The following is a 23230-nucleotide window of genomic DNA, read 5'->3' as shown; positions in this document are numbered from 1 at the left end:
CGTTCCTCATCTTTTCTATTCCTGCCTGTTTTAATACTGTACGTGCTCCCGGCTCTTGCATAACTGATAGGGCTGGGTGATGTCCTATGGGGAGTAATGGGGCAAATAATGGACATTTGTCAGTTGTCTCACCCAGAGCCCGTCAGGAGAAAGTGGTTCAGTGTATAGTATTTATTTAAATGTGCGGTATACCACTTCTTTGATGTAGTAGCACATGTTGAGGTGGTATGGGGTGGGCATCTCTATCTTCTACCGCTAAGTGTGGTGTATACATGTGAGGGTTATACCAATAATGCCCAAAATGTGCATGTGTGCACAGACAATACAAATACAGATCTGGTACCCCAAACCCTTTCTGTTTGTAGGGCATAGTCATTACTTCCCACTTAACGCGGAGTTGTTTCCCAGACCAACTTAGCTTTATTAGATGAGTATGTATTGTGTTAAATAGGCAGCTAAGCAAGACAATGGGTATATTAATGAACAAATAGAGAAAGAGTGGGTTAACTATCATTTTTATGAGAGCTATCCTATCCGCTAATGACAGTGGCATTCTTATCTATCGTGTGGTTTGATTCTCCAATTTAGTGATTGCCCTGCCATAGTTTTCCTGTATTACCAGCTCCGCGTCTCTCTGTATCCCTATTCCCAGATATTTGACTGTGTCCTTGGACCATTCAAGGGGGTATTTAAGCGCATGTGGCGAGTTACTCAATGTCAGGGGAGTTCTTGTCAACTTCGTCCAGTTTATACTAAGCTCTGAGTATTGCTCAAAGCGAATGTATTCCCGAAGAATTGGAGTGAGGTATGTTTCAGGGTCTCTGACGTATAGGACCATGCCATTTGCATACAGTGAGATATCCACTGGTCTCTCTTGAAAGTGCAGCGCTGACGCTCCCTGTCTTTGTCTTATGACACATGCCATCGGTTCCAGAATCAGTGAGAACAAAAGAGGGGACAAGGGGCAGCCAAGATCAGAACAAGTTGATGGCGTCATCCCCTCAAGACGAGCGAATAGGCATAAGGGTTTCTGTGCCACCAACACAATGGAAGGATATTCGGTAAGTCATACCCTTATATCCTATGAGGGAGTTTGGCAGAAGTCCCTCACAAAGGGGACATCTTTATAGTAGTGTATAGGTGCAGAGAATTCAGGGATTCCAGATAGAGTTCTATAGCATTCAGATGCAATAGATAAGACCTTGCCCCCTCATCCTTTCAGAGACAGATCTAATAAAGAGGGAGATAGCTGCCCTGGAGAAGAAGGGTGCTCTAATAAGACCAAACCTTCACCACAGGGATTCCGCAACAACAATTTTCTGATGGAAAAAAGGACAAGGGTTTTTGCCCTTAGGTCCCAAGTTTACGTATTTGTGGTCCTCAGTTTCTGACTGTTGTTGGCTAAATGCTATTTCACAAAACTCATGCCACCAGTGACGGAGTTTCTGGGGCTTAGGGGAGTGTAAATGGCTGTCTATTTAGACAATATTTCATCATGGATCAGGCTTCTCACACTATAAGGGAAATTGTGCATAGCCATCGATATCCTACAACATCTGGGTTTTGTCAAACTGTGCAAAAGTCAGAACTGATCTTTCACAAGCAAAAGAAGTTCCTGGCCTTTGTGTAAGACTCCTTTGAAGTGACCTTGAATCAGACCCAGAAGAATGTAGCATTGATTCGTCAGGATATGAGAAAGACCCTAATGCAGGAGAGGATCTCCCTGAGACACTTATTAAGGGTAGTGGGCATGTTCGCTTCTTTGTAACAAGCCATCTTCCCAGAGTAGCTACACTACTGTGTCCCGCAGAGAATGAAGGCCTCCCAGGTACTTGAATTTGAATTTAAAAGTATTTATTGAGCGCTCGGACACCAAGCGGTTTCATGGCGCTATAGAGGAAAGTGAGAGGGTGATGCGGCTTATATTTTAAAAACCTGTGCAAACAGATTGGTTTTCAGGGTGCTCCGGAACTCCAGGTACGAGAGGGATGATCTCATTTGGAAAGGTAGAGAATTCCAAAATTGTGGAGCTAGAAAGGAGAACGTTGAGCCTCCCATTCTGCTCTTCTTAAATCTGGGCACCACCAATAGGGACAGAGAGGAAGAACGAAGTTGTCTACTGGGGATATAAGGAACGATTTTTGACGTAATAAAAGATGGGGCTGTTCCCGCAAGGGCATGGAACGTGATGCAACCCATCTTAAAGAGAGCCCTTTCTCTAATTGGGAGCCAATGGAGGGATCTAAGAAGGGGAGTGGTATGGTGAGACTTGGATAAACCATAGGCCAAGCGAGCAGCTTGGTTTTGTACCAATTGGAGCCTCCGGATGGCATAGGCGGGGGCGCCGTTGTATAGGGCATTCCCGTAATCCAGCCGAGAAAGGACCATAGCCATCAAGATCAATTTGAGGGCTGAAAAGGAGAAAAAACGTGAAGTCTTGCAAATGGTGCGCAAAGTAAAAAAACAGGAAGAGACCACTGTGCTGATCTGGGAGTGTAGGGTCAGTTGTTGGTTGAGGGTGATTCCCAATGTCTTAACAACGGGAGTGGGAGAAGGAGGGGGACCAAAGGAGGGGGGCCAGAATAAGGGGGACCAAGGGTTGAGTTTGCCGCCGGTGAGAAGAAGCTCGGTCTTATCAGGGTTAAGCTTGAGATGGTTGAAGCACATCCAATCCCTGATAAAGACCATCACCGACTGGAAATTAGAGATGGAATCGGAAGAGTTAGAGAGGTTAAAGATGAGTTGGAGGTCATCAGCGTAGTTAAACACAGTGACCTCCATCCTCTGCAGAGCACAAATGAGCGGGCAGATGTACAAATTAAAAAGAAGGGGGGAGAGAGAGGAGCCCTGAGGGACGCCACATAGTACTTTGCGGGCCTTAGAGGAAAAATTTGCCAGATGAACTGCCTGTGAGCGGTGCTCAGGAACGAGCTGATCCAGGCCAGGGCAGAACCTCCAATGCCTGCCGCCTCGACACGGGAAAGAAGGATGGTGGGATCAACCGTGTCGAAGGCGGCCGTCAAATCGAGGAGAACCAATGCCTGAGGGAGATTAACATCTTACCCCGCTCTGAGTGTGTCAATGACAGAGAGCACCACTTTTTCGGTGGAATGGAGAGGGCGGAACCCTGCTTGGCATGGTGAGAGATAGCCGGTGTCCTCTATAAAAGAGCTAAGGACTTTGGTTACGTGGCGTTCGAGGACTTCAGCCAGATAGGGAAGGAGAGAAATGGGCCGATAGTTTACTAGCGCTGTGGGGTCTGCGCCTGGTTTTTTCAAGATAGGAATGATGGTGGCTGATTTATGACATGCCGGGACAGTGCCTGATTTCAGGGTCTCATTAAGAAAGGTGAGGGGGGGAGATGGACGAGTAAGGAAGATATCGCGCAAGATGTAGGCCAGGCAGATGTCAGTAGGGGATCCCGACTTGACGCATGGGAGCAAGGAGAGAAAAGTTTCTTTAGACAGTGGGACTATGAAATTGAGGTGGCGGGCATTGGGTTGTGGGTCGGGGTTTAGGAAAGCTTGGGAGGGTGAAGATATATTGGCCTTGATGTCTGCAATTTTTTTGGTAAAAAAAGTTGTTCAGTGAGTCACACAGGTGCTGGGAAGGTGTCGGCTTGGATGAAGTCCTATCCGAGGAGGCAAATTCGAAAACTGTAGCAAAGATTTCTCTAGGTTGGTTCTCTGCCCGGAGGATCTTGTTAGAAAAGTAGCAGGTTTTGGCATCAAGGATGGCTTTCTTGTACTCTGCCTGGGTAAAGGAGTATAGTGACTTAGAGGCTGTGCAGTAAGTGCGTCTCCACGCACATTCTGCACGGCGGGCGGCCAGTTTTTTCTCCTTGAGTTCTGGGGTGAACCATTTGTTGACGTCATGGGCGCGTCTTACCCTAATGCGTCTTAAGGGTGCCACCTGATCACAGGCGTTGGACAGCCAATTATTTAGTGTTGCTGCCTGAAGGGGGGGGATTGTTCCTCTGTAGCTGGACTGGAGGAAAGTAAAGAAGAACACAGCAGTGGGATGTCAACTTTGCTCCAGTTACGAGCCCAGATGTTTTTGGGCAAGGGTTTTTTTTGGGTCAAGCTTGAGTCCAGGGAGAAGGAGATCAAGTGGTGGTCTGACCACAAGCAAGGGGTAACAGTAGGCTCGAGGATAGGGATGTTAAGGGACCAAACTTGATCTAATATGTGGCCCTGAACATGGGTGGGAGAGTGAATATGGGATATAAAATTCAGGTTTTGAAGTGATTCAGTGAAATCTCTGGAGGGGGCATCTTCTGCTGGGTCCGATGGCCAAAAATTGAAGTCCCCCAGTACCAGGACTGCCGAGTTGTTCACGGCCAATGTGGCTAGCAGGTCCTAGAAAGCTGGAAGGAAGTGCGGCATATTTTTGGGGGGCCGATACATCAGGACACATGTGATAGGGATCTGGAAGGAGTTCGAACGTTCAACTAAGTAGTCCACTTCTGGGATAGGGGTGTGCGGTAGTAATTGGAAGTGCAAATCTGAATGAATAATCAGAGCCACTCCCCCCCCCAGTTTTGCGAGGGGGTCGATCTCCCCGAAGGGCATAGTAGGAGGAGGGCAGAGCCGCAAGCAAGCTGGGCAGGGAGTCCTGGTAAAACCAGGTTTCCGTGAGGAACAGTAGGTTGGGTTTCTGAGTGTCTAGGAGGATAAACAGATCGAGATGGTGTTTTACTGCCGACCGAGTGTTGAGTAGGAGGGCAGAGATAATCAGTAAGTCACTTACTGGAGCAGAGGTGGAACTGGTGCAGATCGGGAGTCGAGTTGTTGAAGGTAAGTTGGATGGTAAAGAGGGTAGGGGGTGGGCACTTAGAATCCCGGCCTCTGTAATATTGTCCTTCACTGCTTGTCTCAAGTCCCAAGGGCCTTGGTGGGCGCACAGTGTATCAGGGAGATAGAAAATACAGTGGGCATGGTGCTGTGCCCCTGGCCCCGTCTGGTCGCAGACGGGCGCAGACGGGCTTGCCGGCGCGCCCGCTGCGCTCGTCCGCTGCGCGTCCGGAGTCAGTGATCATGTCCTCTGAGGCCAGGTCCGAGACCCTGGGTTGGTTGGACAACATGGATCCTTGTAATGGGACAGCGATTGTTGTCTCAACACTACACCTGGTGATTGAGTCAGACACCAGTCGCTTGCGCTAGTGCTCCCACTGTGTTGTGTGCAACTGGAGGTAAGTTGGCCTGAAGAGGAGCTCAGACTTTACTTTAACTGCCAATAACTTCTGTCAATTTCTTCCTGGTAAAGTGCATGACCAAAGACAGGGTTCTTGTGTTATGTCCTATTGAAGACGGATAACATCTTGAGGTATATATCAATCATCAAGGGGTTTAATGAGCTCTACTCACCCGTGAGGATCTCAAGGCGCTGGGGGTGCGGCTCCGGTTCAGCCGAAGAGCCAGGTCTTGAGGCTCTTCCTGAAGGTGTGAAGAGTAGGGAAACATCTGATGTTGGCTGGGAGCTTGTTCCAGGCTTCAGTTGCGATGTAGAAGAAGGCTCTTCCACCCGCTCTGGTTCTGCGGATGCGCAGGGTTTATGCCAGGGCGAGGTCGGCGGAGCGGAAGTTCCTTTTGGGCACGTGGAAGGAGACTCTTTTGTTGAGGTATTTGGGTGCGATGTTGTGGAGGGATATGTAGGCATGGGTGAGTAGGTGGAAGGTTACTCTCTTCTCGACGGGGAGCCAGTGGAGGTCTCACAGGTGTTGGATGATGTGCTCATACAGTGGGATGCCGAGGACGAGTCTGGCTGTGGTGTTCTGAATGGTCTGGAGTTTGTGTAGCAGGGATTTGTTGATTCCTGCGTAAAGGGTGGTTTCGTAGTCCAGTCTACGTGTTAGGAGTGCGTGGGTGACTGTCTTTCTGGCTTCGGGGGGGATCTACTTGAATGTCTTGCAGACAATGCAGAAGGTGTTGAAGCAGGTGGTGGCGGCTGCGATGATCTGTCGGGTCAGGGTGAGGGAGGAGTCGAGTATGATACCGAGGTTCCAGGCGTGGTCCGTGGGGGTTCGGGGGTGCCGAGGGCGGAGGGCCACCAGGAGTTGTCCCACGAAGAGGGGGAGGGTTCGAGGACTAGGACTTCTGTCTTATCCAAGTTTAGTTTCAGGCAGCTGCTGCTCATCCAAGCTGCGACATCTTTCATCCCTTCTTGGAAACTGAGTCTGGTGGTTTCAGGGTCCTTCATGAAGGAGAGGATGAGCTGGGTGTTGTTGGCGTAGGATACAATGCTCTGTCCATGCTGTCTGACAAAGGCGGCGAGGGGGGCCATGTAGATGTTGAAGATCGTGGGACTAATCCATGATCATTTTGGTACTCCGCAGTTTATCTCTGTCACTACGGAGAGGAAAGGCGGGAGCCTGAGGCCTTTGGGTTCTGCCGGCGAGGAAGGAGCGGAGCCAGTCGAGGGAGATTCCCTTGACTGATTGATGTTGAAGGCTGCGGAGAGGTTGAGTAGAAGGAGATCTGCGTTGTGGCCTTGGTCGAGGAGCATGCGGATGTCGTCTGTGGCGGCGAGAAGAACGGACTCGGTGCTGTAATTGCTGCAGAATACGATTTGGGAGGGGTCGAGGATGGAGTGCTCTTTGATGAAGTTTGTCAGCTGGGCTTTGACGCTCTTCTCTGTGACTTTGGCTGCAAAGGGAAGGAGAAATGGGTTGGTAGTTCTTCAGGTCCGTTGGGTCTGCAGAGAGTTTCTTGAGGAGGGGCTTGACTTCTGCGTGTTTCCAGTCGCCGGGTAAAGTGCCGATTCGAAGGTTGCGTTGATGGTGCGTCGTAGCTGGGGTGCTATGGCGGTGGGTCTGTGGAAGATGTGAGGAGCGCAGGGGTCCGTGGAGGCTCCTGAGTGAGTGCTCTTTTTTTTTTTTGCAAACAGAGTTTTATTAGTTTGAGAGATACCAATCAATAACATCGCAGAAATAACATTGCAGTAGCAATTCTGCTCCTCAATTAACTTCTGAACAATCCAAGAAGGAACCCCTCCTCCCCCAAAAATCCACCCTCCCCACCCCCAAGGCATGTCGCTTATTCACCGGATGTCTTGCATGATAATATTGGCTAGGTCAACAGCGCCCGGACACTTTATCGGTGCTGTAGTTCCACCATGAGGTCACGCAGCCCAAGAGCTCCTCTTGGTTGTCTACGTTCATAAGCATCAGTTCGGGTCGCCCAGTAAAGCACTTTCTCAGTCTCCCACATCATGGGCCTCATCGCCAGGGAGTACTTCGTTGTCTTCGCTCGGCTGTTTCAGTATTTCCACCAGGGCCACCCATGTCCTTGCCGCCTCCAATGCCTTTTTGCTCCCAGTTCTCTGGGCCATCTGTAGTCTAAAGTTCCCTTCACAGTCAGCCCATTTTATAAGTTCCCTCGTCCATCTCAGTATGCTAGGGGCATGTTTTGCTTTCCAATGACTTGTGAGTTCCCTTTTGGCCAACACCAACCCCAGGTCTATAAACTTGCTAGTGACCTTGTTCCAGCAGTGTGGGAGAACCAGTGTAATACACAGCACCCTGGCGTCACCCCTATGTCCCGCTCCGTCGTGTCCGCCAGTCTAGTCGTCACCTTCCTTTAGAACTCTCCGATAAGCAAGCAATCCCAGAACATGTGTAAGAACCCTGTGTTCTCCAGGTTGCACCTCGGGCAAACGGGATGGGCCCCAAAGAATTCAGTAATCTTACGCGGGGTAAGGTACGCTCTGTGGAGTACAAAGAAGTGAATCAGCTGTAAACGCGCATTCCTAGAACTTTTCCAGGCCCATTCCATTAGCTCTCACCATGGTTTCTCATCTATGGCTTCGGCCAAGTCCACCTCCCAGTTGAAGACGCAGGGCTGTCAGGGGTTGTCGTGTCTCCTGAGTGAGGCGTCGGTAGAGGCAAGTGACAGCTTTAATCGTTCCAGCAGCCATTACTATGTACTGACAAACTAGGGAGGTCTGAGGTTCCACCATTCCCTCCCGCCAATGTTTTTGGATAGATGCCGTCAGAGCAGCATGTAGAAGGAAGTCTCCTCTTGGAAGGTCGTACAGTTCTAATAGATCATTAAACGGGAGCAAGGTATTATCCTCATATAAGTCTCTGATAGTAGTGATCCCTGCCTCCCCCCATGTCCGTAGTCTATGCCAGTCCCCACCGTGGGGTAGTGCTTCACAGACCAATAATGGAATCTCTGGCGCGTAGGAGGACTTTGTCTGCGCCCGACCGCAGGACCGATTCCAGCACGGCACACTGCCCTTAGATCCGAAAATGCCGCCGCAGCCCTCAGGGGGAGGCACAGCAACACCCGGGAGAGGAGCTGCAAACCTGAGTCTAAATCTCCAGGGTGCTCCGTATTCCGGAGGCGACCTGCCATCCATTTCGTAAACCACTGCAATTGAGCCGCATGATAATAGGCTTCAAAATCTGGTACTGCGAATCCCCCCTCCGCCCTGGGCCTCATTATGGTGGCAAGCGCTACTCTCCGTCTTCCTGTGCCCCATAAAAATCCTGTGATCATTGCATCGAGCTGGGTAACATGTCAGAGTGGCAGCAATCCAAAATAATAGAGTAGCCTTGGCAGTGTGACCATCTTTAACAGTGCTACCCTACCTGCCACCGACAACCCCAGAACTCGAAATTATTTTTGGCGCTTCGAATCGCTCTGCCTACATTGCCCTCCAGTAAGTCACCAGGATCGTGATATATTTTAACCCCAAGATAAGTCAGGCATCTGTTTTCCCACAGCACGCCTTCTGTTTCAGGTGGGCAGATCCTTTCCGCGTCAGCAGGGAAAAGGCACGTCTTGGACAATTTACCTTTAGACCCGCAACTCTACCCAGTCTACCCAGCAGATCTTTGGCTCTTTGTAAAGCATCACCAGAGCTAGCTAGGAACATCAAGAGATCATCCACATATAGTGCTATATATTGGGGTTGCCCCAATGCTTCTAGTCCCTGGTAGTGGCGGCCTGTTCTAGCGTGCACGGCCAGAGGCTCCACCGCCAACGCAAATAAGAGAGGCAACAACGGGCAAACCTGTATCTTCCCCCTGCCACCAAGCAGGCCTCCGAAATCAGCTCTCCTGTTCGAACTCTAGCGGTGGAATCCTTATATAGGATAACCGTCCAAGCTACGAAACTGTCTCCCAACCCGAACCCTCTTAGGATTCTAAAAAGATAGGGACATTCAAGGCTATCAAAAGCCTTTTCAATATCGACTGATAAAATGCATGCCTCCTCTTTAACGTACGTGTTCGCGTCCAAAATTCGTAGGAGTCTACGTATATTCATTGCTGTATTCCTGGCCAGAATAAAGCCTGCCTGGTCCACATGTACAAGCGTCGACATGTGGACCAGTAGTCGGCTGGCCAATATGCGACTTAAGATCTTATAGCCCAAGTTGAGCATGGCAAGGGGTCGATACGCCGTGCGGTCCCAAGCTGGTTTTCCAGGTTTTAAAAGCGGAATGATTACTGCTTCCCTCGTTGAAGCGGGTAGACAGCTGTCCCGTTTCACTCTATTATATAGGGCCACCAGGTGGGGAGCCAATATGTCTACATACGTCGAGTAAAACTCAATCGGGAGCACATCAGTACCCGGTGTCTTATTCCTGGCCATATGCTTGATAGCACTTCGCACCTCCCAAAGCTCGACTTCTCTACCTAGGGTCTCTGCAGCCACAGCATCAATTTTGGGGAGTTCTAAGTCTTCTAAAACCCCCTCTTCTTCTAGCACTGCTGGGTCAAGCCTGCTCTGGTACAGATCAGTGTAATAGTTCACAAATTGGAGGTTAATATCTCGCTGATTGTACTAAACCTCGTCATCCCGCCCCCGTAGTTCCAGAATCGTCATCCCCCTACGTGCCGGGTAGGCCTCCTTGGACATCCGGGGAGCACAGAATTGAGTCTAAGCGAACATGTAATGCGTGTAGGGCGGATCAGTGAGTGCTCTTCATGGTCGTGGTGGTATGTTCGGTGGTGACCGGGGTCCAGGCGGTGATGGTGGGCCGGCTGTCGTGGCTGAAGGGAAGCGTGGTTTCTGGAGTCTGCCCGCTGAAGTTGTCGTAGAGGGCCTTGATTTTCAGGTGGAAGTAGGAGCCGAGCTTGTTGCAGAGGTCTTGGGAGAGAGTGACGTCCGTGGCTTCGCTAGGGGATTTGGTGAATTGCTGGATGATGTTGAAGAGTTCCTTTGAGTTGCTGAGGATTTTGTTCCGCTTGAAGGTCTTCTTTGTGGATCTTATGTGTTGGTGGTATACTGTCATGGCATTCTTGTAGGTGGTCAGGTCTTCCATGGTTTTGCTGTTTCTCCATCATTTTTCGAGACGTCTGCAGGAGCGTCTGGCTTCTTGGAGGTCAGTAGTTAACCAGGTGGAGTTCAGCTGCGCCTCTGTGATCTTGCTCCAATTCCTTCGTGGAGGGTGAGGGGTGGGTTTGAGAGTGGTGGTGGTGTTGAAAGAAAAGTGTACGCAGAAATGGTCCGTCCAGAGGGGCTGTGTGGCGTGGTATAAACCAGCTGGGTTGACCCTTTTCCAGGCCGAATAGGCTAAAGACTTCTGGCATTACTGCTTGGAGAACCAGATTGTGGTAATAGCTTTGAATTCTTGGACCTTCAAAACCAGGTAGCAGAATGCAGTCAAAACATGAGAAAGATTCCACTGCATGGAGGCTGGAACTAGTTTTGTTCGGGCGCACATGAACAGCTAGGGACCATGAAAGTTGGACCTATCTGTACTCTGATTGAATATACAGCACTTTCAGCTGGAGGCCGGTCTCGCAGGGGATGGCTGTGGATGCGTTCATTCAAAACTGCGGTCCAGTGGCCTGTGTGTTCCTACCGTTTCCTGAGATTACAAGAGTAACAGCTAAAGTCAGGAAACAAAGTTATGGTGATTGCAATTACCCCGATGTGGAGATCTCAAGTTTGGCTTCCATTTCTTCTGTAACTTTCCACAGATTCTCCAGTCCTTCTTCCCCAATCTCCAGTATTCCTAGGAGATCACCTACAGCATCAACTAGTCCTGGATTGTTCCCCCCAATTGGTGGCATGGAAGATTGCAGGTGAAGATGGTCTATCCCAGGCCTTTCATAGTAATCTACCTCATTGCTGATCCACTGGGCGGAGAGTATGGGTAAGAGATACGGATCAGACTAGACTAGATGGGCACAGTGGGGCAAGGATAGGAACTTTGATCCTGTGGTGGTACAGATTGTACATGTCTAATAAGGTCCAATTTGGCTTATACGACTATCAATACATACATACATATCTGACATTTCAACAGGGTGTCAAACAACTGGCAATTTTCCAGTTGAGGAACATCCCTTGGTTTGTAGGCTTCTAAAGGGGATTCACCTCTCAACACCCTCTGAACCGAACTACTCAGACTAGGGATGTGGAAAAAGACTAAAATAGTTTCTGACATTGCCTAACAACAAGAATCTTTCTCGGAAACAGCTATCTACGATGTTGGCTATGCTGTTATGCCTCGCATCCTCTAGACCAGGGTCAGATGTTCAATCTCTGGATACACAAGGTAGGATGTTCAACCCAGAAGGGGATACCTATACAGTCACAAGGAGGACAAAATCTATCACTTGACCTCCTACCCCACATTTCCAGATTACCCCAAACTACGTGAGGCTTTTGTCTGAAGAATCTTAACCACCTGAACAAGGCCGTTTTTGATTTTTATAAAAAAAGCCTTTAAAGCAATTGTTCGGCCATCGCCTCTGAAGTGTTAACCCTGAAGGAAAGATTGAAAGACATCATCAAAGTGAAAGACCAGCCGATAAAGTCAACTTAAAAAAAAACCTACTTCAAGGCGGTTAAAAGCATGGTGGCAGTGGATGTCAGTCAGTTTTGAATTTGCATTACTCTCACCTCAAGTCTGACTTAGCATGTAAAATTACCTAGCTATCATAAAGATTCTGCTAAAGTCTCAGAGGTGATGATTATCCTACCCCACTGAAGCTACCACTGCAGTCCTGCCCCTGAAAGTAAGGAAGACTGAGTGCATGTAAATTTCCAATTCACAAATCAGAAATGTGTTAAAATTGGCTAGTATGGTGTTAGTAATGACACTAACTGTGTAAATTACTCATTGCGGATTGATGTTGTAATGTAGTTTATTTTCCTTGCACTATGATCGGACCGGAAACGGGAGTGAGACACAACTTAGGTGGGAAAGTCCTCAGCAGCCTTAGCACAAAGCGAGATATGTGGATGCTCATGGCGGAAGATATGCATTTGGTTATGGACACGGATTGGTTATGACTTTCTTTCCAGCATTGGTGGAAAATGTCGATTTTTCAGCTTGTTTATGGCTGCTGAGTAGAATGAAAGGAAAGCTGCTTAATCCTCGCTTCTGAATCTTTTTTGGGTCGAGCCTGGGCAGCGCATGCGCTGCAGGGCATGCTGTATTCAGGTGAGGACTTGAAGCTGTGCCTACTCTCCGCTTAAATTTTCATTGGCTTGTATTATTGTCCACTGTAAACTGTGGCTTTTCATTGGTCAATAGGTTTGATAGTCCCTCCTTAGTACCGCCTTGTCTCATCTTGTAACCTCCCATAAAGACTGGCCCTCTTACTTGTATTGTTACTTGGTAGGCTTTAATCACAGCCTTTGAGCACTATTTCGTTACTTGTTTTCACCTGCCTGCTGTTGCAGGCAGGACACCTCTCTTTGGTTTATTTGGAGCTCGGAACAGGGCTACATGATTTTTTTTCTATTTATTCACTTTTTTGTTTGCAATCGCCCCATGCCGTACTTTCACATTAATGGAGGCCTTGCCCCTTTCTTTAGACGCAGCTCATCTAAAGAAAGGGGCGCGGCCGCCATTTGAGTGAAAGCCGGCATGGGGCGCTTTTATACAAAAAAGCATTTGCAATGCAATAGGTGAGGTCTCGCATTTGAGGAACTTTAAGCTACTGCCATTTACAATGACAAATACGAGACCTATTTCATTGCAAATGCTTGTATTGATATGTTGTTTGTGCTGTATGCGGTCGAAAAGAACAAGATACAACATATGGTCGGCTATGATGAATAACTAAGTCCTGGGATGGATGGAAAAGTTAAGAAAAAGCCGATGGATTGTCCGTGTTTCTAGTAAAATTTTTGAATGGTTCGCTAACAGACTTTTAATACGGACCATGTTACCAACATGTACCCCATGAATTTGGATGTGCCGGCTCCTGAGGTTTCACCTGAGACCTTGATTTGCAGTTTGACGCAGTAATGGCAGGGGTTAAGTTACTTTGGAATGAAACAGATGGTAGGTTGCAATGGCGGCTGGTGACATTTGAAAGTCGTGAGCATAAAAGTATTGTCGTGCTGCACTGTTGAGAGCGAGTGTCAGGGGTTCGGGAGGTTTCTCACCCAAGAAATTTTTTTTAAAAAAAAGAGTGGACAAATGGTGCATTTTCAAGCAAATTTGAAGATGCAGGAAGGTTAATAAAGCAATACTATTGAATTATCATTTAAGCATTTGCCCTTTTTTATGAGCTATAGAGGACAATCTTTTAATATGCTGATGTAAATGTGCCCAGCTGTTTACATAGGTGTGTCTGGGATTCCAAACATAGGCGACCCGGAGAAGAAAAGGCGGGAAGATTGAACGAGTCGTGGGCACCTCTGGAACAAAGGGGATGTGTTTCACTCATGGAAAGGAGGGGTGGGGAAGATTGGGTGAGGGGCGACGAACATGATGTACCACTATATGTGTAATTGGAGCCACCAGCGTGGCGTGGCATTTGGGCAACTATCCTGCGGTGCCAAGGGTCAAAGTCCAGGGGAAGCCCAACTATCCTGCATTCACGCCTCCAGTCCGTTCTTAAAGCAGGGGTCCTGTCTGGCCCTCAAGAGAAAGGGCAAGAGAAACACCTGAGCCCCAAATAGCCCACATGGCTCTTTTATAGAACCCCCGCTTTTAAAACACTTAAAACACTGAAGCTGTGTTTTGAAAAAAGACAGAATCTTCTCATGTGTACTTGTACCGCCTCCTTTTGAGCCCCTGTGTGGGTATATAAGGCCCCTGTTCTCTGTACTCCTTAGAAATGTCTCCTACAGTGATTTGAGAATACTGTATGACGCATTTTTCCCTCTCCTGAGGTTAAATAAAAAGATGTCTTTTATATTACAGCTTCTGTGCCAATCTCTTCTTTGTTGGTTTAAAAGGACCAGGTGTATCAGTGAAGCCCCTGTGAAGGTTTTGATTTCTTCACCAGGACCCCTGTTCTGGGCAACTGATAATTCAAATTTAAATAAAACGTAACTTCCCCCGGGTCACGTGCCACCGCCTCAGCTCCTGCTGCTCCAGGGTCTACATTTTCGTTTTCCACAGGCAGCCTTCCTCTCCTAAGACAATCACAACACGGGGGGAGGGGTGTGGGGGTCGACCAAACAGTCAAGGCCCACAACAGTGGGAAAGCTACTCTCCCTCTGCCCTCGAGCAGGACCGCCCACGCGCCTGCCCCTAACCAGGCACTTCTGCTTTCTCACAGTGCAAGAAGCAGAAACATAAAATGGTAGTTTTGCCATTTTATGTTTCTGCTTCTCATACTGCGAGAAAGCAGGGGGAGGACGCCCCTCCACGCTATTGGACAAGCCGCCACTGGTAGCTTAATTGGTGTTAAATAAGTTATTTGCCGGCCTTTCAGCAGCTGTTTAAGCCGGCGGGAGCCAGGGTTAATGTCATTAGCTGGGGAGGCCGTGACCAGCGTGTTTTCTCAGCTGGCCCTGCCTCCAGCTGCAGTGATGCTGCACACTCCCCAGACTGACAGCTCCTTGCGGTGCATGCGACGGAGCACAGTTTGCGCTGTGTTGCAACGAATGGGTAGCCTACAATCTTCCAATCATGACACTTCAAGGTTAAGGTGATGTTGCAAACCACTTGTCTTTGAGTCTCCTGGTTTATCAACCCCTTTAATAACAATAACAACTTCTGTTTTTTTATGTGGCACTTATTACTGCACTTGTACAGTTTCAAGTGCTGTAAGCATATTCCTAAACCCAGTCGAATGCACTTGGTTTACCGACTTTGGAAAACTTCAAAGACTTAGTGCGCTTTGTTGGGATTTAAACTCATGACTTGGCGATCACTCGTTTAAGCGTTAACTCACAGAGTCATCCTTGACCTTAAATTTTTTTTTATACTGAGCTTCATGTTTCAACTTTCCATTTCTTGGTTCCGTACATAAGCAGGGCTATCTTTATCAAATGTATAATTTCTGATTTTATCAAACTTGCCTAGATGAAGCCCGAGTAGGTCTTGTTGGGCTTCAAACTCATAATCCAACTATCATAGAGAAGATGACAGGTGAGGTTTTAACTCACTGAGCCATCTGCAGGCTATTTTAGGACCATAATACTTGATCACCTCGGATGCACCCTTTGGTGAGTTTTCAGTAATGATTGGTGATGGATATGGCTTTACAGCCAGAGCTGCCACTTTGGAACTGGGTGGGACCCAGGTCTGAGTCCCGACGTCGACTCAACATCCTATGATTCTTGGCAACTCACTTAATTTCACAGTGCATAAAAAACATGAACCTGACCGTGGGTAATGTTACTGACTGCTTCTCATATAAAGCGCGCCAATGCCCTTGGCATGAGTTTGCGCTAAATAAAGGCACAAATAAAAATGTCATTATTATTATTAGAACATTTGAATATAGGGATCCCTACTAGAGACAATATAGTACCTCAGGGCCAGTAATCTCTAGCATAGACCATCGGCTCCATAGTTCCAATACTCGAATTTATGGAAGGGAAATCAGCAAAAATGGGTTAATGTGACTATTGTAAGCAATAGATAACTTTATATACATTTACAGCAAAAATGATAATAATACGTGTGCCCACAGAATGCATAATACCGCTCGCTCCAAGGGTGTCTATGCATTGTACAAAATCTGTTTAGCTGAGCTTCGCTGTAAGTGAGAAAAGAAATGAATCTGGAAAACAATTTAAAAAGGAAGGGGACTTACTTACTGATTTTTAGAGGATGGGGAAACCCCGCTTCCACCTCACTGCAATGGAAAGAGGTAGCCACAAGAAACGAAAAGTATACAGCTTAGCTAGCAAACCAGTAATTGTGTTTTTTCATTCTTAGCAATTTGGTGGCATTGTTTGTCTGTAAAAAAGGTGTGTGTAAAATACAGACATATAATATTTCCCCGCAGCCAATACTGAAGAAAGGGAATGAAAAATAAGCAATTGAAGTATTCCAATGCGTTCCCTTCCTCCATTTGCACCACCTCTCTCGTACCCAAACCTAAGATTAACTTTGAAATAATATAATATTTATTTAGTTATTTATTTACAAACTTACACAGCTCACTCAACTTCAGGATATCCGAAACAGTACATGGCAACAAGAGAACACATACTTCAACTTACATTAAACTGGATAGAAGAAAAACAATTCAACAAATGCAAATATAACAGAGATAAAAATATATATATTCGACACAGTTTGAATGTGCGCCCTGTGCGGTGGATGCTGTGTTTTTAATTACCTCATGGTGCTTTTTATTAATGCTGTGCCACATAAAAGAAAAGATGTGCGGTTAACTGAAAAAGTGTTTGTCACAAATATAAATAAATTCATAACTATTTTTTATCTAATAATACCTTCATGCTTCAAATTAGAACTCTGTACATGTCTTCTGTTGTTTTAACATCTAATCTCCGTTTCCGTGAAAACACCTGGGTGATCCCCTGATACTTGCACTCCCTACTATTGTTTTCTCTCCTTCTTGCAACCTTCTCTAACACATAGTTCTCTGAAAACAGAGCCTTTTCCGTTACCAATTACATCTTTCAACTCTCCATTAGCTACCCTCTCTCCCGCTTTCTCTTTACAGCGGTCGAGTTCATTGCTTTATTTCTTAAACGGTTGACCCTTTCCGCAGCATATTTCCATTCGTCTAATCCTTTCCTTTGTCCACCAGCCTGTCATTGTGGTATTACAATGTGCAGTAGTTTAGGGAGATAACAGACCTACTGAAGAGAACTCTGCTAAGTTGATAGTCCTAGACTGCCCAAGTCTATAAAATGTAAGCATTGAGTTGTAAGCATTGAGTTGTATATTGACAACTAATACTTGTTTTTTACAACATTTTGAAACTGATTGTAAACATTTTGAACAAAGAATAAAGTGAGGTGTCCTTTTAAATTGGCTTTCTCTTTTTAGTTGAATTTGAGCAGCCATAGTCCAGTCCTTATGGTAACACAAGGACGATGCTATAGTTGAAACTGAGACCCTTGAAATTCCCTGCGACAGAACATTTTGGATGTCGAGGTCTGTCCATACCAACACTGCGCTAACTGCTAGTGGGTCAGTATACAGATTTCAGGAGTTTGGTTGTTTTTCGGTACAGCAGATGGACAGAGCATGTGTGGCTATAATCATTGCTGACTTGTGATGCTCCTCTTTGGGAAATATTCCAGGCCCAGATATATAAGCTGTCTGTATCCTACCAGGCAGTAAGTCGATTTCTAATTTTTAGTTTGGGCAGTTGTGCTAGTGCACATATCCTTCAGGGGTGCAGGTCAGTGTTGTTTTTTCTAGATACTACTGTACTGGACAATGTGTCCTTTCTGCATGTGAGAAGATTCCTTAAAGGTGCAAACCCTTGCTTTTTTCAGCATATGTCAAATGATCCTGCCAATATTTGGGTTGCTTTCTGCTCCAGGAGGATTTTCAAGATTTAATCTTGCTGAAAACTAGTCTCATTATGGATATATCAAGGTCTTTGGTCTATGAAAATCGTTTTGAGTGCTCAACACACTATATTAGCTGTATTATTCATGTGTGACAGTTTGTCTATCTTCTTTTTACTGTGTAAATTGTACACTGTGTGCCAAATGTCAGAAGAAGCATCAGAAATCGATTTGAGCACGGTTGGTCAGTGCACCCCCTAGCACAAACGGGTGTGTCCTTTATTCTAATAGGGCTTTGCACACATCACAAAATCTATCTATGGTTCCTTCCAACTCACAACAGGTGGTGACCAGTGACAATGTGTAATTTTTAGGTCTCGCCTAGGCAGCGTTTGCGCTGTCTCTTCGAGTCATGCTGTAATCAGGATATGGGTATGAAGCTCTGCCCACTTTCCATCCATCTTTTTAATTGGCTCCTGTCACTGTCCTTCGTACATGGTGGCTTTTCATAGGTCAATAGGCTTAGTAGTTTCTCCTTATAGCTGCCTTTTCTCTTCTTCTATCCACCCATGAGTACACCCCCTGTTACATGTGTTGTTACTCAGTACATTTTAATTGCAGCCTCGGAGCACTATTTTCTTACATGGTTTTCTCCTGCCTGCTGTTGTAGGTAGGATACACTCTCCCGCAAAGCTTTCGTGGTTTTTTTATGTTCCCAGTGTGGCACGCCTTAGCAAGCATAATAGCCGCTGCACCTTTCTTTTGTTTTTTTGCAGCACCGAACGTGGCCTTTTTTTGGTTTATTTAATTTTGTTAAAATGCCAGCACCCGCACTTTAGCTTTAAACATCTTCAGTTAAAGAGTGGGTGTTGCAATTGCTTGAAAAGTAAAGAAATGGGAAAAAATGTGCATTTTTATTTCTATTTCTTTACTTTTGAAGCAATCGCGGCACCCGCTCTTAAGCTTAAAATGTTTAAAGCTAAAGCACGAGTTCGCAATTGCTTTGCAATGCAATAGTTCTCATATTATTGAACGTTTGAACTATTGGCATTGTATTATTATTAGCAATGCCAAAAGCTCAAACTTTCAGTAATGCGAGACCTATTGCATTGCAAATTCTTGTTCCTTTAAGCTAGCTAGGACATTTACAATCACTCAGTTAAAGTGATTATTAGCCATGCTCTAACAGAAGAGTCATTGCCTCAATGTCTATGTTTACTTTAGCTTAACTAGAGCTACTGCCTTATAACACACTCACAAAACTAGCTTAAATATTGTCATATCCCCAATACATATTTCTCATAACACGATTTGATTTCGACATTCATAATTATGCATATTCGGATAGAAAGCACAAATATTTTTTGGAACTGCTGTACCCCTTCCATAGCAGCAAAATCATTTTTTAGTGTGATATTTTCATGGATATATAGGTTCTTCTTTTCAAACTCCTTTCCAAGTAGAGGGTAAATGTCATTTTTATTTTTAAAAGCACAGTAGAAGTAGCTAGACACATGACGATAGCGTCCCCAACAAATATACAAAATATATAAAATCTGTGTTGTTTACCTTCCAACCTCCACTGTCTTGGCTCGAGCACCTCCGCTGGCTCTCCTGCTGCCACTGGATGAAGATGAGCCAAGCGAGTCACTCGATGAGCTGCTAATGCTGTCGCTGTCCTGACCTCGGCCCCAGGAAGTTGCTGCCCATCCACCACGCAGAGGACGGCGACTCAGGGTGGGAGAGCTGTCCGAGGTGGTCTCTGGGGCACTGCTATCAATACTAGCCATGCCTAGAGTCCCATAAAGACAAAATGAGAGCTAAATGAAATGACCCAATTAATTCTCTGCATTATTCTCTAGTGACATATCTCCCAAACCATTGCACAGACCACTGCTTGAAATATACAAGTGCTAATCATGTTGTTTTGCACATTCTAAAATGATCTTAGAACTTGTGGAAGTAGTTCTCAACTCTGAAGTACCTCTAGCATCATTAGAAAGATAATGAGAACCCGATTACCATCTACTAAAAGAAAGTACATTAAATCCGTGAAAAAACACAATCGGCCTTGAAATAACAAACAATTGTCAAGATTGTTTGTTAAAATGGTTTTTTTTTTAAAACAATTGTATTCATGTAGCCCAAGACCTCCCTAGTTGCCACCATTTCCGTCAAAGATAATGCATTGAATCTTTTTTTAACAACTTATTCATTCACTTGTGTTAAGGGACTCTAGAAGCAACATGATCTCGTCTGTTTGCCATGTGTCTTTTTACGTGTGTCTGTAACAGTCTTCTTCTCTTCGTCAGTCCCAGGACTAGCTTTCTGTCTGTGGTCTCTCTTAGCCTCTGTGAAGCTGATTTGAGGAGAGGAAAATAGAGCTGTGTTCTTGCTCTTGGTTCGTGCAGGACAGAGAAAAGGGAGAGTGACATAAATGCACAGCTGTAAAAGAAGGCCAAGTAGAAGAAAAACAAGCATTTGCAATGTAAATTTGTCTTGCTTTTGTGAGAATTAGAGGTAATGGTGTTGTAAATCAGAACGTCTTTTACTCATGTGTTTTGTATTGGAGTGGCTGTATGTGATGTAGAGTGGAATTATGTGGGTTGGATTGGAATTGTTAGTTGTGGAATTGTGTGTGGTGGAATTGCATGGAGTGGAGTGGGTTTGTGTATTGGAATAATGTGGCATGAGGTGCAGTGGAAATATGTGGAGAGCAATTATTTAGTATTGAGTGTACTGGAATTATGTGAAGTTGGATTGTGAGTGTAACTATGCGGAATGGTATTTTGTGTTGTGCAGCGGTATGTTGTGGAGTTTAATTTTGTGGTGTGCAGTTGAATTGTGTGGCATGATGTGGAATTCTGTGGTGTGGTTTGGATGTATGTGGTGTGTTGTGTAATTGTGTTGTAGAGTTGAAATATGTGGTTTGTGTTTGAATTATGTGGTGTGGAATGGCAATGTGTTAAGTTGAATTGTAGCCCATTGTATGCACTTCTAGCAGCGACAAGGGCATTAATGATGTCACTCAGCGTCTTGCCCATTATCTCTGCAACTGCCCGAATGCCCTAATAGTTTAGCTCACACATAGGCAAGGCTTATTGGCTTGCCAAAGCTCAATGTAAATAGTGAGCCTGGTCCTTACAGTATTGACCTAGAAGGGTGAAAATACTTGCTGGACCTGTCATATTTAAAGCTATGTATTGTAGGTTGTGTGAAGATTTAAGGAACAGATGCATTCACCACTGAGTTATCCCACAGCTCCACTCCCTTTAGAAAATTAAGAAACTGATCATTCCTGTGTTCTACAGTGACCCATGTGTACCACTCCAGTTGTCGCAGATCTAAAATCTGAGGCTGTATTCATTTATTTTCATCAATTTCTGTAGTTTGTCTGCAATGAATTTGAATATATCTGAAGGCATGGCTGCATTTGCAAACATGTTTTAATGATACTTATTTGTTGTTCACAACCTTTAAGCAAAGGCCCGCAACTGCGAACAGACGAGACATCATTCAAAAAGATGCAGGTAGTTAATGTTCCCAAAGGCTTTTAGAAAAACAATTCTGCAAGGTTTGCACGTAAATTGCAATAGAATTAAAAGTGTACCAGATTTAAAGCCTCTTTTTGAGGCCACTGTGCACAGCGGGAAGCGTGCCTCAAGCTGGGCCATCTCTGAAAAGGACCTGTCGGGAGGCGGAACATAAGACTAAGGAAAGTAAGTAAGATAACACATTTTACAATTAAACTACACTGTTCAGTTCAATGAGGGTAAATAATAGAGAATGTCTGAAAATTATTCAAAAAATGTATTTTTATAGCGTGATTTCATTCTCCTGAACATTGGCTATAGGTGCAGGCATCTACGTGCAAGTGCACAAGTATGAATGTTTACGAGGTGTACTGTCTTAGTATGTGTGTGCCTATGAGTGTGAAAGAATGTTTGTGTGTTGTGTGTGTGAATGAAGGTGTGAAGTGTTTATCAGTCTGCCTGTGATTGTATATGTGATTCTCAGTGTGTGATTTTGGCGTGTATTTGTGTGTGATAGTGTGTGTGTTACTGGGTTAGTGTATGTGATTGCATCAGCGTGTGAACGCGCGCATGTGTGTGTATTTTTGTGAGATTGTTCCTGGGTGTGAGTGTGCCAATGTGTCTCAGGGTATATTTCTGGGTCTGTCAGCGTGTGTTTGTGTATCCGTGAGTGTGTCTATGTTGTTTCTATGTGACAGTGCGCATGTGATTGTTGGCTTGCGAGTGTACGTGTGAGTGAGCGTGATTCCTTTCGCTTTAATAACAACGCTTGATTCCTTACAGGTAATGAAAAAGTATGCATCATATGTGTCAGGATTACAGGCTGTGAGCTTTTGTGAAGAATTGCTTATAAAACAAGCATTTACAATGCAGTAGGTCTCGCATTTGTCAGAGTTAGAGCTATTGGCACTTTAAATGACAATATCTTTTATCTATGATTTTTTTGTTTGGAGTGTAGTGGATGTATGAACAGAGACAAAACTGCAGCACTGCTTAGATGATTTAGAATGAGGAATTACCACTGGGACAAGAGAAGCAGCTGCAGCACTGTCTAGAAGAATTAGAATGAGGAATTACTGATGAGACCAGCGAAGCAGGAAGTAGCACTGTGTAGAGGACTTAGAATGAGAAATTACCAGCAGGACCAAAGATGCAGTGGTAGCACTGCCTAGAGGACTTGGAATGAAGAATTACCACTGGGATCAGAGAAGCAGCTAGTAGCACTGCCTAGAGAACTAAGAAAAGGGAATTACCGATGCGAGCAGAGAAACAGCTGCAGCACTGTTTAGAGGACTTAGAATGAGGAATTACCGATGAGACTAGAGAAGCAGCTGCAGCACTGTCTAGAAGTCTAAGAATGAGGAATTACCACGGGGAGTGGAGACGCAGCTACAGCACTGCCTAGAGCACTAAGAATGAGGAATTACCATTGGGCCAGAGAAGCAGCTGCAGCAAGGGTTAAAAGACTAGGAATGAGGTATAATCACTGGGAACAAAGACACAGCTGCAACAGAGAGAGAACAAGATTTACAGCCCTGTTTACAGAAATGGAGCTCCGAGCGAGTGAAACATAATTAATAGTAAAAACGAAACATTGGGGAAAAGGGAGCTAGCGAGTAAAGTCAAAGTTCTAACATTCTAACTTTGTGACTGCTCAACTCGATCTTCAGTGATTCAGACTCTGTAGATCATAAGTGAAAGCTAAGGTGCGAAGGGGAGAACATACGGATGGCACAAACATCCTGTGATTCTGGACAAATTACTTAATTTTCACTTTCGTACCAAAAGCAGCGCAAATTAAGCAATGTGGTTTTTATAAGGCAAAGAGTATGTTAAAGTACGCTTTTGCCATGGTTAGTTCAGCAAAATACCAGCTGAAATTAAGCAGTAGTATAGAGAATGTAACAGAACAGCGGAGGCAAATGGCATTGGGGAAAGGTTATAGCAAAGAGTATGTTCAACTACGCTTTTGCCGTAGTAAGTTCAGCAAAATACTGGCTCAAATTAAGCAGTACTATAGAGAATGTTACAGAATAGCAGAGGCAAATGGCA

The 23230-nt window shown here is 45.4% G+C and overlaps 1 protein-coding gene across 4 annotated transcripts in view; it reads right to left on the bottom strand.

Moving 5' to 3' along the window:
* ZSWIM8 (zinc finger SWIM-type containing 8) overlaps positions 1-23230 on the bottom strand; it is a 2297361-nt gene that overhangs the window by 735567 nt on the left and 1538564 nt on the right. For all 4 annotated transcript variants that reach the window (XM_085603517.1, XM_085603518.1, XM_085603514.1 and 1 more), the window contains one exon: positions 19215-19437. In XM_085603517.1, the coding sequence (XP_085459643.1) occupies positions 19215-19437 (223 nt within the window). The remainder of the gene's footprint in view (positions 1-19214; positions 19438-23230) is intronic.

Source organism: Triturus cristatus, chromosome 1_2 (assembly GCF_964204655.1).
Source record: "Triturus cristatus chromosome 1_2, aTriCri1.1, whole genome shotgun sequence".
In the NCBI taxonomy this organism is placed as follows: domain Eukaryota; kingdom Metazoa; phylum Chordata; class Amphibia; order Caudata; family Salamandridae; genus Triturus; species Triturus cristatus.
This window is presented reverse-complemented; position numbering and strand designations above follow the sequence as displayed.